The sequence below is a fragment of the Argentina silus genome (genome assembly GCF_951799395.1).
Source record: "Argentina silus genome assembly, chromosome: 14".
Classification (NCBI taxonomy): domain Eukaryota; kingdom Metazoa; phylum Chordata; class Actinopteri; order Argentiniformes; family Argentinidae; genus Argentina; species Argentina silus.
In genome coordinates this window covers 20838108-20850607 of record NC_139668.1, presented here as the reverse complement: position 1 = coordinate 20850607, position 12500 = coordinate 20838108, and the positions used below count along the sequence as shown (strand labels likewise).

The window sequence follows — 12500 nt, the reverse complement described above, 5'->3', positions numbered from 1 at the left end:
TTGGAGTCATCTGAGTCAATAGAACATGTGTCAACAAGTGAAGAGTTCAACACATCATGTTTGCTGTAGAACTCAGATTTACCTGCATCGCTCTGATCCTCCTGGTCGATCTCATCCATATCTAAAATGACACAAGACTGTGATGTCATCAAACTGTTACTATCTGTCACTTTACATTTTATTACAATCTACAGAAACACCTCAGTTGGATGTTCTGATGCCGCTCGGGTAGTTTAGGGTGTTGATGGAGGACCTCGTTAGTGAAGGAAGTGATTGTTTGTCCTGATATATTGTGGTTTTATATGAAGTATTGATTTCTGTATTGAACTGTGTTGTATTGTTGATGTGTTGCACCTGCAGAAGAGGCCTTGGTCTCAGTGTGTTTCTGTAGAAATAAAGGTTCAATAACATGGTGTAGGGTTAGAACACATCAGGGACATTCTAGACGTACCGGTAGAGTCAGCTGGCAGGTCACTCAGGTCTCCATCTGAAACACACACACACACAGTTGACCTTTAGGTGACCTTTAGGTGACTGAAACACACACACAGTTGACCTTTCAGTGACTGAAACACACACACAGTTGACCTTTAGGTGGCTGAAACACACACACAGTTGACCTTTAGGTGTCTGAAACACACACACAGTTGACCTTTAGGTGGCTGAAACACACACACAGTTGACGTTTCGGTCCATTGTCTGATAACATTCAACCATCTGGACTATGGAATGCACTTGATTGGTTTATCTGATAATAGAAGAAGTGGGAGACCAACTGTAGAGCTGTGGTCTAATATGTATTCATAATGTTGTGATTGGGTTACCTGGGTTACCAGGTGTATCTGTCTCTGCATTCTCTTTGTCGTCTGTGTCTGGGGAGAGACAGGATGACATGATCATGGTTGTTTCCTGCATTCCTTAAAGGGTTCCCTCCCAGCTCTGATCCCGTTAGCCTGGAGCCTAAATAACCAGCTGGAGAACAGCCCTGGACCAGCTGGAGAACAGCCCTGGACCAGCTAGAGAACAGCCCTGGACCAGCTGGAGAACAGCCCTGGACCAGCTAGAGAACAGCCCTGGACCAGCTGGAGAACAGTCCTGGACCTGCTAGAGAACAGCCCTGGACCAGCTGGAGAACAGTCCTGGACCTGCTAGAGAACAGTCCTGGACCTACTAGAGAACAGTCCTGGACCAGCTAGAGAACAGCCCTGGACCAGCTGGAGAACAGTCCTGGACCTGCTAGAGAACAGCCTTGGACCAGCTGGAGAACAGTCCTGGACCTGCTAGAGAACAGCCTTGGACCAGCTGGAGAACAGTCCTGGACCTGCTGGAGAACAGTCCTGGACCTGCTAGAGAACAGCCTTGGACCAGCTGGAGAACAGTCCTGGACCTACTAGAGAACAGTCCTGGACCTGCTAGAGAACAGCCTTGGACCAGCTGGAGAACAGTCCTGGACCTGCTGGAGAACAGTCCTGGACCTGCTAGAGAACAGTCCTGGACCTACTAGAGAACAGTCCTGGACCAGCTAGAGAACAGCCCTGGACCAGCTGGAGAACAGTCCTGGACCTGCTAGAGAACAGTCCTGGACCTGCTAGAGAACAGTCCTGGACCTACTAGAGAACAGCCTTGGACCAGCTGGAGAACAGTCCTGGACCTGCTGGAGAACAGTCCTGGACCTGCTAGAGAACAGCCTTGGACCAGCTGGAGAACAGTCCTGGACCTACTAGAGAACAGTCCTGGACCTGCTAGAGAACAGCCTTGGACCAGCTGGAGAACAGTCCTGGACCTGCTGGAGAACAGTCCTGGACCTGCTGGAGAACAGTCCTGGACCTGCTAGAGAACAGTCCTGGACCTGCTAGACAACAGCACTGGGTCTGGACCTACTAGAGAACAGTCCTGGGTCAGACAGGTTTAATATAGACTCTTAGCCCTGACCCCCTTAGCCCTGACCCCCTTAGCCCTGACCCTCTTAGCCCTGACCCTCTTAGCCCTGACCTTCTTAGCCCTGACCCTCTTAGCCCTGACCCTCTTAGCCCTGACCTTCTTAGCCCTGACCCTCTTAGCCCTGACCCTCTTAGCCCTGACCCTCTTAGCCCTGACCCTCCTAAGCCTAACCACAACCCTTACCTTCTGAGGCATTATCTGAGTCTGCTTCCTCTTTATCATCATCATCATCATCATTATCATCAGCATCACTGGTGCCACCTAATGGGTAAAGTAGAACAGTATTAGACAGTCTCCACAACCTCTACTGACATTAGTGTGTGGTTTATATAGTAGTGTGGTGTGTAGGTATCGTGTTGTATTGTGTTGTGTGTGTATTGTGTTGTGTGTGTGTAGGTATTGTGTTGTGTGTGTAGGTGTTGTGTTGTGTGTGTGTGTGTGTGTTGTGGGTGTAGGTATTGTGTTGTGTGTGTATTGTGTTGTGTTGTGTGTGTATTGTGTTGTGTGTGTGTGTATTGTGTTGTGTGTGTAGGTATTGTGTTGTGTGTGTGTATTGTGTTGTGGGTGTAGGTGTTGTGTTGTGTGTGTGTATTGTGTTGTGGGTGTAGGTGTTGTGTTGTGTGTGCATTGTGTTGTGTGTGTGTGTATTGTGTTGTGGGTGTAGGTGTTGTGTTGTGGGTGTAGGTGTAGGTGTTGTGTTGTGTGTGTATTGTGTTGTGTGTGTGTGTATTGTGTTGTGTGTGTAGGTGTTGTGTTGTGTGTGTAGGTATTGTACATATCTGTCTATACTGTTCATAATGCACATACCCTTATTTTTTTTTACTAATCTTATAATGCTACTGTTAATACACTGCACATATCTGTACATATCTGTTCATACTGCATTCCATATTTATTCTGCTTATTTACTTTGCTTTAATGTTACTGTTAATACATATACTGCTTATACTGCACTACTTATACTGCTCATATACTGCTTATACTGCACTACTTATACTGCTCATATACTGCTTATACTGCACTACTTATACTGCTCATATACTGCACTATTTATACTGCTCATATACTGCTTATACTGCACTATTTATACTGCTCATATACTGCACTATTTATACTGCTCATATACTGCTTATACTGCACTATTTATACTGCTCATATACTGCACTATTTATACTGCTCATATACTGCACTACCTGTATATATTGTTCACACTGCACTTCTCTGCTTTTTTGCACTTCTGGTTAGTTGTCTCTGTACTTGTACTCTGCACAATGACAATGAAGTTAAATCTAATCTAATCTATTGTGTTGTGTGTGTAGGTATTGTGTTGTGTGTGTATTGTGTTGTGTGTGTGTATTGTGTTGTGTGTGTATTGTGTTGTGTGTGTGTATTGTGTTGTGTGTGTGTATTGTGTTGTGTGTGTATTGTGTTGTGTCTGCGTAGGTGTTCTGTTGTGTGTGTATTGTGTTGTGTGTAGGAGTTGTGTTGTGTGTGTAGATGTTGTGTTGTGTGTGTATTGTGTTGTGTGTGTAGGTATTGTGTTGTGTGTGTAGGTGTTGTGTTGTGTGTGTATTGTGTTGTGTGTGTAGGTATTTTGTTGTATGTGTGTAATGTGTTGTGTGTGTGTGTATTGTGTGTGTGTGTGTGTGTATTGTGTGTTGTGTGTGTGTGTGTGTATTGTGTTGTGTTGTGTGTGTGTAGGTGTTGTGTTGTGTGTGTATTGTGTTGTGTGTGTGTGTGTATTGTCTTGTGTGTGTATTGTGTTGTGTGTGTATTGTGTTGTGTGTGTAGGTGTTGTGTTGTGTGTGTAGGTGTTGTGTTGTGTGTGTATTGTGTTGTGTGTGTATTGTGTTGTGTGTGTATTGTGTTGTGTGTGTGTATTGTGTGTGTATTGTGTTGTGTGTAGGTGTTGTGTTGTGTGTGTGTGTATTGTGTTGTGTGTGTATTGTGTTATGTGTGTATTGTGTTGTGTGTGTATTGTGTTGTGTGTGTGTATTGTGTTGTGTGTGTATTGTGTTGTGTGTGTGTATTGTGTTGTGTGTGTGTGTGTGTGTGTGTATTGTGTTGTGTTTGTATTGTGTTGTGTGTGTGTATTGTGTTGTGTGTGTGTGTGTGTGTGTGTGTATTGTGTTGTGTTTGTATTGTGTTGTGTGTGTGTATTGTGTTGTGTGTGTGTGTGTGTGTGTGTGTGTGTATTGTGTTGTGTTTGTATTGTGTTGTGTGTGTAGTTGTTGTGTTGTGTGTGTGTAGGTGTTGTGTTGTGTATGTATTGTGTTGTGTTGTGTGTAGGTGTTGTGTTGTGTGTGTGTGTGTGTGTATTGTGTTGTGTGTGTATTGTGTTGTGTGTAGGTGTTGTGTTGTGTGTGTGTATTATGTTGTGTATGTATTGTGTTGTGTGTGTGTGTGTATTGTATTGTGTGTGTATTGTGTTGTGTGTGTAGGTGTTGTGTTGTGTGTGTGTAGTTGTTGTGTTGTGTGTGTATTTGTTGTGTTGTGTGTGTATTGTGTTGTGTGTGTATTGTGTTGTGTGTGTGTGTATTGTGTGTGTATTGTGTTGTGTGTAGGAGTTGTGTTGTGTGTGTATTGTGTTGTGTTGTGTGTGTATTGTGTTGTGTGTGTGTATTGTGTTGTGTTGTGTGTGTATTGTGTTGTGTGTGTGTATTGTGTTGTGTGTGTATTGTGTGTGTATTGTGTTGTGTGTAGGTGTTGTGTTGTGTGTGTATTGTGTTGTGTGTGTGTGTATTGTGTTGTGTGTGTGTATTATGTTGTGTATGTATTGTTGTGTGTGTGTGTGTGTGTGTGTGTGTGTGTGTATTGTGTTGTGTGTATTTGTATTGTGTTGTGTGTGTGTATTGTGTTGTGTGTGTTAGTGTTGTGTTGTGTGTGTGTATTGTGTTGTGTGTGTATTGTGTGTGTATTGTGTTGTGTGTGTATTGTATTGTGTGTGTTTTGTGTTGTGTGTGTAGGTGTTGTGTTGTGTGTGTGTATTCTGTTGTGTATGTATTGTGTTGTGTGTGTGTGTATTGTATTGTGTGTGTATTGTGTTGTGTGTTTGTATAGTGTTGTGTGTGTATGTGTTGTGTTGTGTGTGTGAAGTTGTTGTGTTGTGTTGTGTGTGTATTGTGTTGTGTTGTGTGTGTAGGTATTGTGTTGTGTGTGTATTGTGTTGTGTGTGTATTGTGTTGTGTGTGTGTATTGTGTTATGTGTGTGTATTGTGTGTGTATTGTGTTGTGTGTATTGTGTTGTGTGTGTAGGTGTTGTGTTGTGTGTGTATTGTGTTGTGTGTGTATTGTGTTGTGTTGTGTGTGTATTGTGTTGTGTGTGTGTGTGTGTATTGTGTTGTGTGTGTGTATTGTGTTGTGTGTGTAGGTGTTGTGTTGTGTGTGTATTGTGTTGTGTGTGTATTGTGTTGTGTGTGTATTGTGTTGTGTTGTGTGTGTAGGTATTGTGTTGTGTGTGTATTGTGTGTGTGTATTGTGTTGTGTGTGTGTATTGTGGTGTGTGTGTATTGTATTGTGTGTATATTGTGTTGTGTGTGTGTGTATTGTGTTGTGTATGTGTATTGTGTTGTGTGTGTATTGTGTTGTGTGTATGTGTATTGTGTTGTGTGTGTATTGTGTTGTGTGTAGGTGTTGTGTGTGTGTATTGTGTTGTGTGTGTAGGTGTTGTGTTGTGTGTGTATTGTGTGTGTGTATTGTGTTGTGTGTGTAGGTGTTGTGTTGTGTGTGTATTGTGTGTGTGTATTGTGTTGTGTGTTTATTGTGTGTGTGTTGTGTTGTGTGTGTGTATTGTGTTGTGTGTGTGTATTGTGTTGTGTGTGTGTATTGTGTTGTGTGTAGGTGTTGTGTGTGTGTATTGTGTTGTGTGTGTAGGTGTTGTGTTGTGTGTGTATTGTGTGTGTGTATTGTGTTGTGTGTTTATTGTGTGTGTGTGTGTGTGTGTGTGTGTTGTGTTGTGTGTGTATTGTGGTCTGTTAATCTAAATTATTACCTGTGACGTCACTCTCAGGAGAATCATCTGAAATGGAAATGGAGTTACTTTCATTCAGTTTATAGACTATATGAGTTTATAGACTATATGTGTTTATAGACTATATGTGTTTATAGACTATATGTGTTTATAGACTATATGTGTTTATAGACTATATGAGTTTATAGACTATATGAGTTTATAGACTATATGTGTTTATAGACTATATGTGTTTATAGACTCGTGATGTTGTAAAATATGTTTGAGAAACTATATTTGAATCCTGTGATGGTTCGTTATTCGTCTAGTTTTGCTAGCCAATGACAGACATACCTGTGGTTTCGGCTAGCCAATGACAGACATACCTGTGTCTTCAGCTGACACCTTGTCGCTGTCATCTGTGGTGAAGGAGCAACACACATGATGTCAGGTCAAAGGTCAAAGATGTTCTTGATCTGTTGGGGGTCATTAAGAGGTCTATAATCTGAGGGTTTTCTAGGCAGAGCTGTTCTATAATCTGAGGGTTTTCTAGGCAGAGCTGTTCTATAATCTGAGGGTTTTCTAGGCAGAGCTGTTCTATAATGGGAGGGTTTTCTAGGCAGAGCTGTTCTATAACGGGAGGGTTTTCTAGGCAGAGCTGTTCTATAACGGGAGGGTTTTCTAGGCAGAGCTGTTCTATAACGGGAGGGTTTTCTAGGCAGAGTCAGTGAGTTGTGTACTAACCTGAAGGTTCCTCGTCAGAGTCACTCTCTGTTTCTGTTTCTGAAAAAGCCACAGCAGCTGTCAGTGTGTGTGTGTGTGTGTGTGTGTGTGTATCTATTTAATACACTGGATAACAGGAGTGTGTGTGTGTGTGTGTGTTGTGTTTGTTGTTTGTGTGTGTGTGGTGTGTGTGTGTGTGTGTGTGTGTGTGTGTGTGTGTGTGTGTGTATATGTGTGTGTGTGTGTGTGTGTGTGTCTGTCTGTGGTGTCCTGGCTGTCTGCTCCTTCATCCATGTCTGTGATGATATTATTATTATTAGTAGTAGTATTATTAGTATTATTATTATGTTGTTATTATTATTATTATTATTACTATTATTATTATTATTATTATTATATTGTTGTTGTTGTTATTGTTGTTATTATTATTATTATTATTATTATTATTATTATTATTATGTTGTTATTATTGTTGTGTTGTTATTGTTATTGTTATGCTATGTTGTTATTATTATTATTATTATTATGTTACTATTATTATGTTGTTGTTGTTGTTATTATTATTATTATTATTATTATTATTATGTTGTCATTATTATGTTGTCATTATTATCTTATTATTATTATGTTATTATTATTATCATTATTATGTTGCTATTATGTTATTATTGTTATTATGATTATTATGATTATTATGTTACTATTATGTTATTATTGTTATTATGATTATTATGATTATTATGTTACTATTATGTTGTTATCATTATGTTATTATTATGTTGTTATTATTATGTTATTGTTATTAAGTTATTATTATTATTATTGTTTTTATTATTATTTTATTATTTTACTATTATGATGTTGTTATTATTATTGTTATTATTATGTTATTATCATTGTTATGTTGCTATTATTATTATGCTATTATTATTACTATTATGTTATTATTATGCTATTATTATTACTATTATGTTATTATTATGTTATTATTATTATTGTTATTATTATTATTATGTTACTATTATGTTGTTATGTTATTATGATGTTATTATGATGCTATTATGATGTTGTTATTATTATTATTATGTTATTATGATGTTATTATTATGTTATTATGATGTTATTATTATGATGTTATTATTATTATGTTACTATTATGTTATTATGATGTTATTATTATGATGTTATTATTATGCTATTATGATGTTATTATTATGCTATTATGATGTTATTATTATGATGTTACTATTATGTTATTATGATGTTATTATTATGATGTTATTATTATGTTAGTATTATTATTATTATGTTATTTTTATGCTATTATTATGTTATTATTATGTTATTATTTGATGTTATACATCATCATCGTTTCACCCTGGACTGGTTTCTCATTTCAACTTCCTGGTTGGTTTCTCTGGACAGTAGATAGTATTAGTAGATAGTGTTAGTAGATAGTATTAGTATATAGTATTAGTAGATAGTATTAGTAGATAGTATTAGTAGATAGTGTTAGTAGATAGTATTAGTAGATAGTATTAGTAGATAGTATTAGTAGATAGTGTTAGTAGATAGTATTAGTAGATAGTATTAGTATATAGTATTAGTAGATAGTATTAGTAGATAGTATTAGTATATAGTATTAGTAGATAGTGTTAGCAGATAGTGTTAGTAGATAGTGTTAGTAGATAGTATTAGTATATAGTATTAGTAGATAGTATTAGTAGATAGTATTAGTATATAGTATTAGTAGATAGTGTTAGTAGATAGTATTAGTAGATAGTATTAGTATATAGTGTTAGTAGATAGTGTTAGTAGATAGTATTAGTAGATAGTGTTAGTATATAGTATTAGTATATAGTATTAGTAGATAGTGTTAGTATATAGTATTAGTAGATAGTATTAGTAGATAGTGTTAGTAGATAGTGTTAGTAGATAGTGTTAGTAGATAGTGTTAGTATATAGTATTAGTATATAGTATTAGTAGATAGTGTTAGTTGATAGTATTAGTAGATAGTATTAGTATATAGTATTAGTATATAGTATTAGTATATAGTATTAGTAGATAGTGTTAGTTGATAGTATTAGTATATAGTATTAGTAGATAGTGTTAGTAGATAGTATTAGTAGATAGTATTAGTATATAGTATTAGTAGATAGTGTTAGTAGATAGTGTTAGTAGATAGTATTAGTAGATAGTATTAGTATATAGTATTAGTAGATAGTGTTAGTAGATAGTGTTAGTATATAGTATTAGTAGATAGTGTTAGTACTAGTCTAGTGTTGTCTGTTTATGCTCACTGGTGGTATCAGGAACACTGGTGGTCTCCAGGCTGCTGTCCTCCACATGGAGTCCTGCAACGCAGTTGAGTTCCACCCTGAGAGCTGCTCTGAAGGTGTTCACAGCATGGACGTAGCTAAAGAGCCACACACTAACACACACTAACACACACTAACACACACTAACCTGGTGCATCTGTAGTGTCATCTGAGGAGTCCAGTAGACCTGTAAAACCTGTAAATGATGTTCGTGAGAATCAGACGTCATTCAGATTCAGTTCCTCATTCCTGTTCTAATTTATTAGACTGGTTTACTGTGTCTACTGCACGAGAGGACGCAGCTCTAACAGACAGACAGACAGACAGACAGACAGACAGACAGACAGGCAGGCAGGCAGACAGGCAGGCAGGCAGGCAGGCAGACAGACAGGCAGACAGACAGACAGACAGACAGACAGGCAGGCAGACAGACAGACAGACAGGCAGACAGACAGGCAGACAGGCAGGCAGGCAGACAGACAGGCAGACAGACAGACAGGCAGGCAGACAGGCAGGCAGACAGACAGGCAGGCAGGCAGACAGACAGATAGACAGGCAGACAGACAGACAGACAGACAGACAGACAGACAGACAGATAGATAGATAGATAGATAGATAGATAGATAGATAGATAGATAGACAGGCAGACAGACAGGCAGACAGGCAGACAGGCAGACAGAAAGGTTTACTGTTTTACACATAGACAGGTAGATAGGCAGACAGAGATGCAGACAGGTTGACAGACAGGCAGGCAGGTAGAGAGACAGACAGACAGGTTGAAAGACTGGCAGGCAGGTGGACAGACAGACAGACAGGTAGGGAGACAGACAGGTTGACAGACCTGGTTGCTCAGCAGAGTGTGTTTCATCAGTAGTTCCTATGGAAACCAATGAGTTTGTTAGATTAGTTTTTCCCCTTCACCCTTGTGGAAACCTAGATGGATCTGTCTGTCTGCTGTGTTAACCCTATGGGAGATGGATGGATCTGTCTGTCTGCTGTGTTAACCCTATGGGAGATGGATGGATCTGTCTGTCTGCTGTGTTAACCCTATGGGAGATGGATGGATCTGTCTGTCTGCTGTGTTAACCCTATGGGAGATGGATGGATCTGTCTGTCTGCTGTGTTAACCCTATGGGAGATGGATGGATCTGTCTGTCTGCTGTGTTAACCCTATGGGAGATGGATGGATCTGTCTGTCTGCTGTGTTAACCCTATGGGAGATGGATGGATCTGTCTGTCTGCTGTGTTAACCCTATGGGAGATGGATGGATCTGTCTGTCTGCTGTGTTAACCCTATGGGAGATGGATGGATCTGTCTGGAAAGGTCGAGATGTTTCCAGCGCCTGCTGTGGTTTGTGAGGAGGAGGAGTCAGAGGTGCTAATATTCCAGCACTTAAATCCCACTTCCTGATTGTCTGATCACGACTATCATTCCATTACACCAACAACACAACCCTAATAGACAGACAGACAGACAGACAGACAGACAGATAGACAGATAGATAGATAGATAGATACTGTAGATACTATAGATAGATATATAGTGTAGACAGACAGACAGACAGACAGACAGACAGACAGACAGACAGACAGATAGATACACACCTGCTGCTCTGACTCCAGCTACAGGGCTGTCGGTGGAGCCGCCACCATCACTGGCACCTGAGAAGGAGGAGAGTAGAGAGGGTGTTAGCTGTGTTAGCTGTGTTAGCCGTGTTAGCTGTGTTAGCTATGTTGGCTGTGTTAGCCGTGTTAGCTGTGTTAGCTATGTTGGCTGTGTTAGCCGTGTTAGCTATGTTAGCCGTGTTAGCCGTGTTAGCCGTGTTAGCCGTGTTAGCTATGTTAGCTATGTTAGCTGTGTTAGCCGTGTCAGCCGTGTTAGCTATGTTAGCTATGTTAGCTATGTTAGCCGTGTTAGCCGTGTTAGCCGTGTTAGCTATGTTAGCTATGTTAGCTATGTTAGCCGTGTTAGCTGTGTTACCCGTGTTAGCTATGTTAGCTGTGTTAGCCGTGTTAGCTGTGTTAGCTATGTTGGCTGTGTTAGCCGTGTCAGCCGTGTTAGCCGTGTTAGCAGCTGTTCTGTGTTGTTACCGTTGAGGTGTTCCAGCAGGGCTGCAGCTCTCTCTGAAACAGCAGGAGAATGTTTATGGGTATGGATTCCTGCTCCTCCATTTATAATCAACATGGGTTCATTTCCTAGCTGTTCATGGTGGAGAAGAAGTGAAAGGCTACATTACCATCGTTGTCTGTTCCATCTGTTGGAAGAAAGGAGGATTGTTAGTGGTTTGGAGAGGACTGAGGGTTAGGGTTAGGGTTAGGGTTAAGGAGAGGACTAAGGGTTAGGGATAAGGAGAGGACTGGGGGTTAAGGACAGGACTGAGGGTTAGGGTTAGGGTTAAGGACAGGACTGAGGGTTAGGGATAAGCAGAGGACTGGGGGTTAAGGACAGGACAGAGGGTTAGGGTTAGGGTTAAGGACAGGACTGAGGGTTAGGGTTAAGGAGAGGACTTGTGACTGTAACTGGAATATATATACAAGGATAGCCTGTCTCTATCCCTCTATCCCTCTACACCTCTATCCTTCTCTACCTCTATCCTTCTCTACCTCTATCCTTCTCTACCTCTATCCCTCTCTACCTCTATCCCTCTCTACCTCTATCCCTCTCTACCTCTATCCCTCTACACCTCTATCCTTCTCTACCTCTACCTCTATCTCTATCCTTCTCTACCTCTATCCCTCTCTACCTCTACCTCTATCCCTCTCTACCTCTATCCCTCTCTACCTCTATCCCTCTCTACCTCTATCCCTCTCTACCTCTACCTCTATCCCTCTCTACCTCTATCCCTCTCTACCTCTATCCCTCTCTACCTCTACCTCTATCCCTCTCTACCTCTATCCCTCTCTACCTCTATACCTCTATCCTTCTCTACCTCTACCTCTACCTCTACCTCTATCCCTCTCTACCTCTATCCCTCTCTACCTCTACCTCTCTCTACCTCTACCTCTCTCTACCTCTACCTCTATCCCTCTCTACCTCTATCCCTCTCTACCTCTACCTCTATCCCTCTCTACCTCTATCCCTCTCTACCTCTATCCCTCTCTACCTCTACCTCTATCCCTCTCTACCTCTACCTCTATCCTTCTCTACCTCTATCCCTCTCTACCTCTATCCCTCTACACCTCTATCCTTCTCTACCTCTATCCTTCTCTACCTCTATCCCTCTCTACCTCTATCCCTCTACACCTCTATCCTTCTCTACCTCTATCCCTCTCTACCTCTACCTCTATCCCTCTCTACCTCTATCCCTCTACACCTCTATCCTTCTCTACCTCTATCCCTCTATACCTATCCTATCCCCTCCCCTCCCCTCCCTCCTCTCCCCCCTCCTCCCCCTCCCCTCCCCTCCCCTCCCCTCCCCTCCCCTCCAAGGCTGTGGTGAACAGACAGGTATTGTCCTTCAGAGAGAGCTGCTCTCTGGTTTCAGCCTTTCAGAGGAGCAGAGTCTTCCATTGTCCCTCCCAGGGTTGGGGTGGGCGTGGACACCAGGAAACGCTCCACTTAAACATC

At 40.8% G+C, this 12500-nt stretch overlaps 1 protein-coding gene across 1 annotated transcript in view; it reads right to left on the bottom strand.

Moving 5' to 3' along the window:
• stm (starmaker) overlaps positions 1 to 12500 on the bottom strand; it is a gene marked incomplete at its 5' end in the record, with an annotated part of 20917 nt that overhangs the window by 5942 nt on the left and 2475 nt on the right. Inside the window, 14 exons of the mRNA XM_083684277.1 lie at positions 1 to 10; positions 83 to 121; positions 452 to 487; positions 825 to 872; positions 2125 to 2202; positions 5933 to 5959; positions 6277 to 6309; positions 6635 to 6673; positions 8915 to 8968; positions 9081 to 9128; positions 9774 to 9809; positions 10538 to 10594; positions 11024 to 11056; positions 11170 to 11187. The exon at positions 1 to 10 is cut by the window's left edge and continues 50 nt beyond it. Of these exons, the coding sequence (XP_083540403.1) occupies positions 1 to 10; positions 83 to 121; positions 452 to 487; positions 825 to 872; positions 2125 to 2202; positions 5933 to 5959; positions 6277 to 6309; positions 6635 to 6673; positions 8915 to 8968; positions 9081 to 9128; positions 9774 to 9809; positions 10538 to 10594; positions 11024 to 11056; positions 11170 to 11187 (556 nt within the window). The remainder of the gene's footprint in view (positions 11 to 82; positions 122 to 451; positions 488 to 824; positions 873 to 2124; positions 2203 to 5932; positions 5960 to 6276; positions 6310 to 6634; positions 6674 to 8914; positions 8969 to 9080; positions 9129 to 9773; positions 9810 to 10537; positions 10595 to 11023; positions 11057 to 11169; positions 11188 to 12500) is intronic.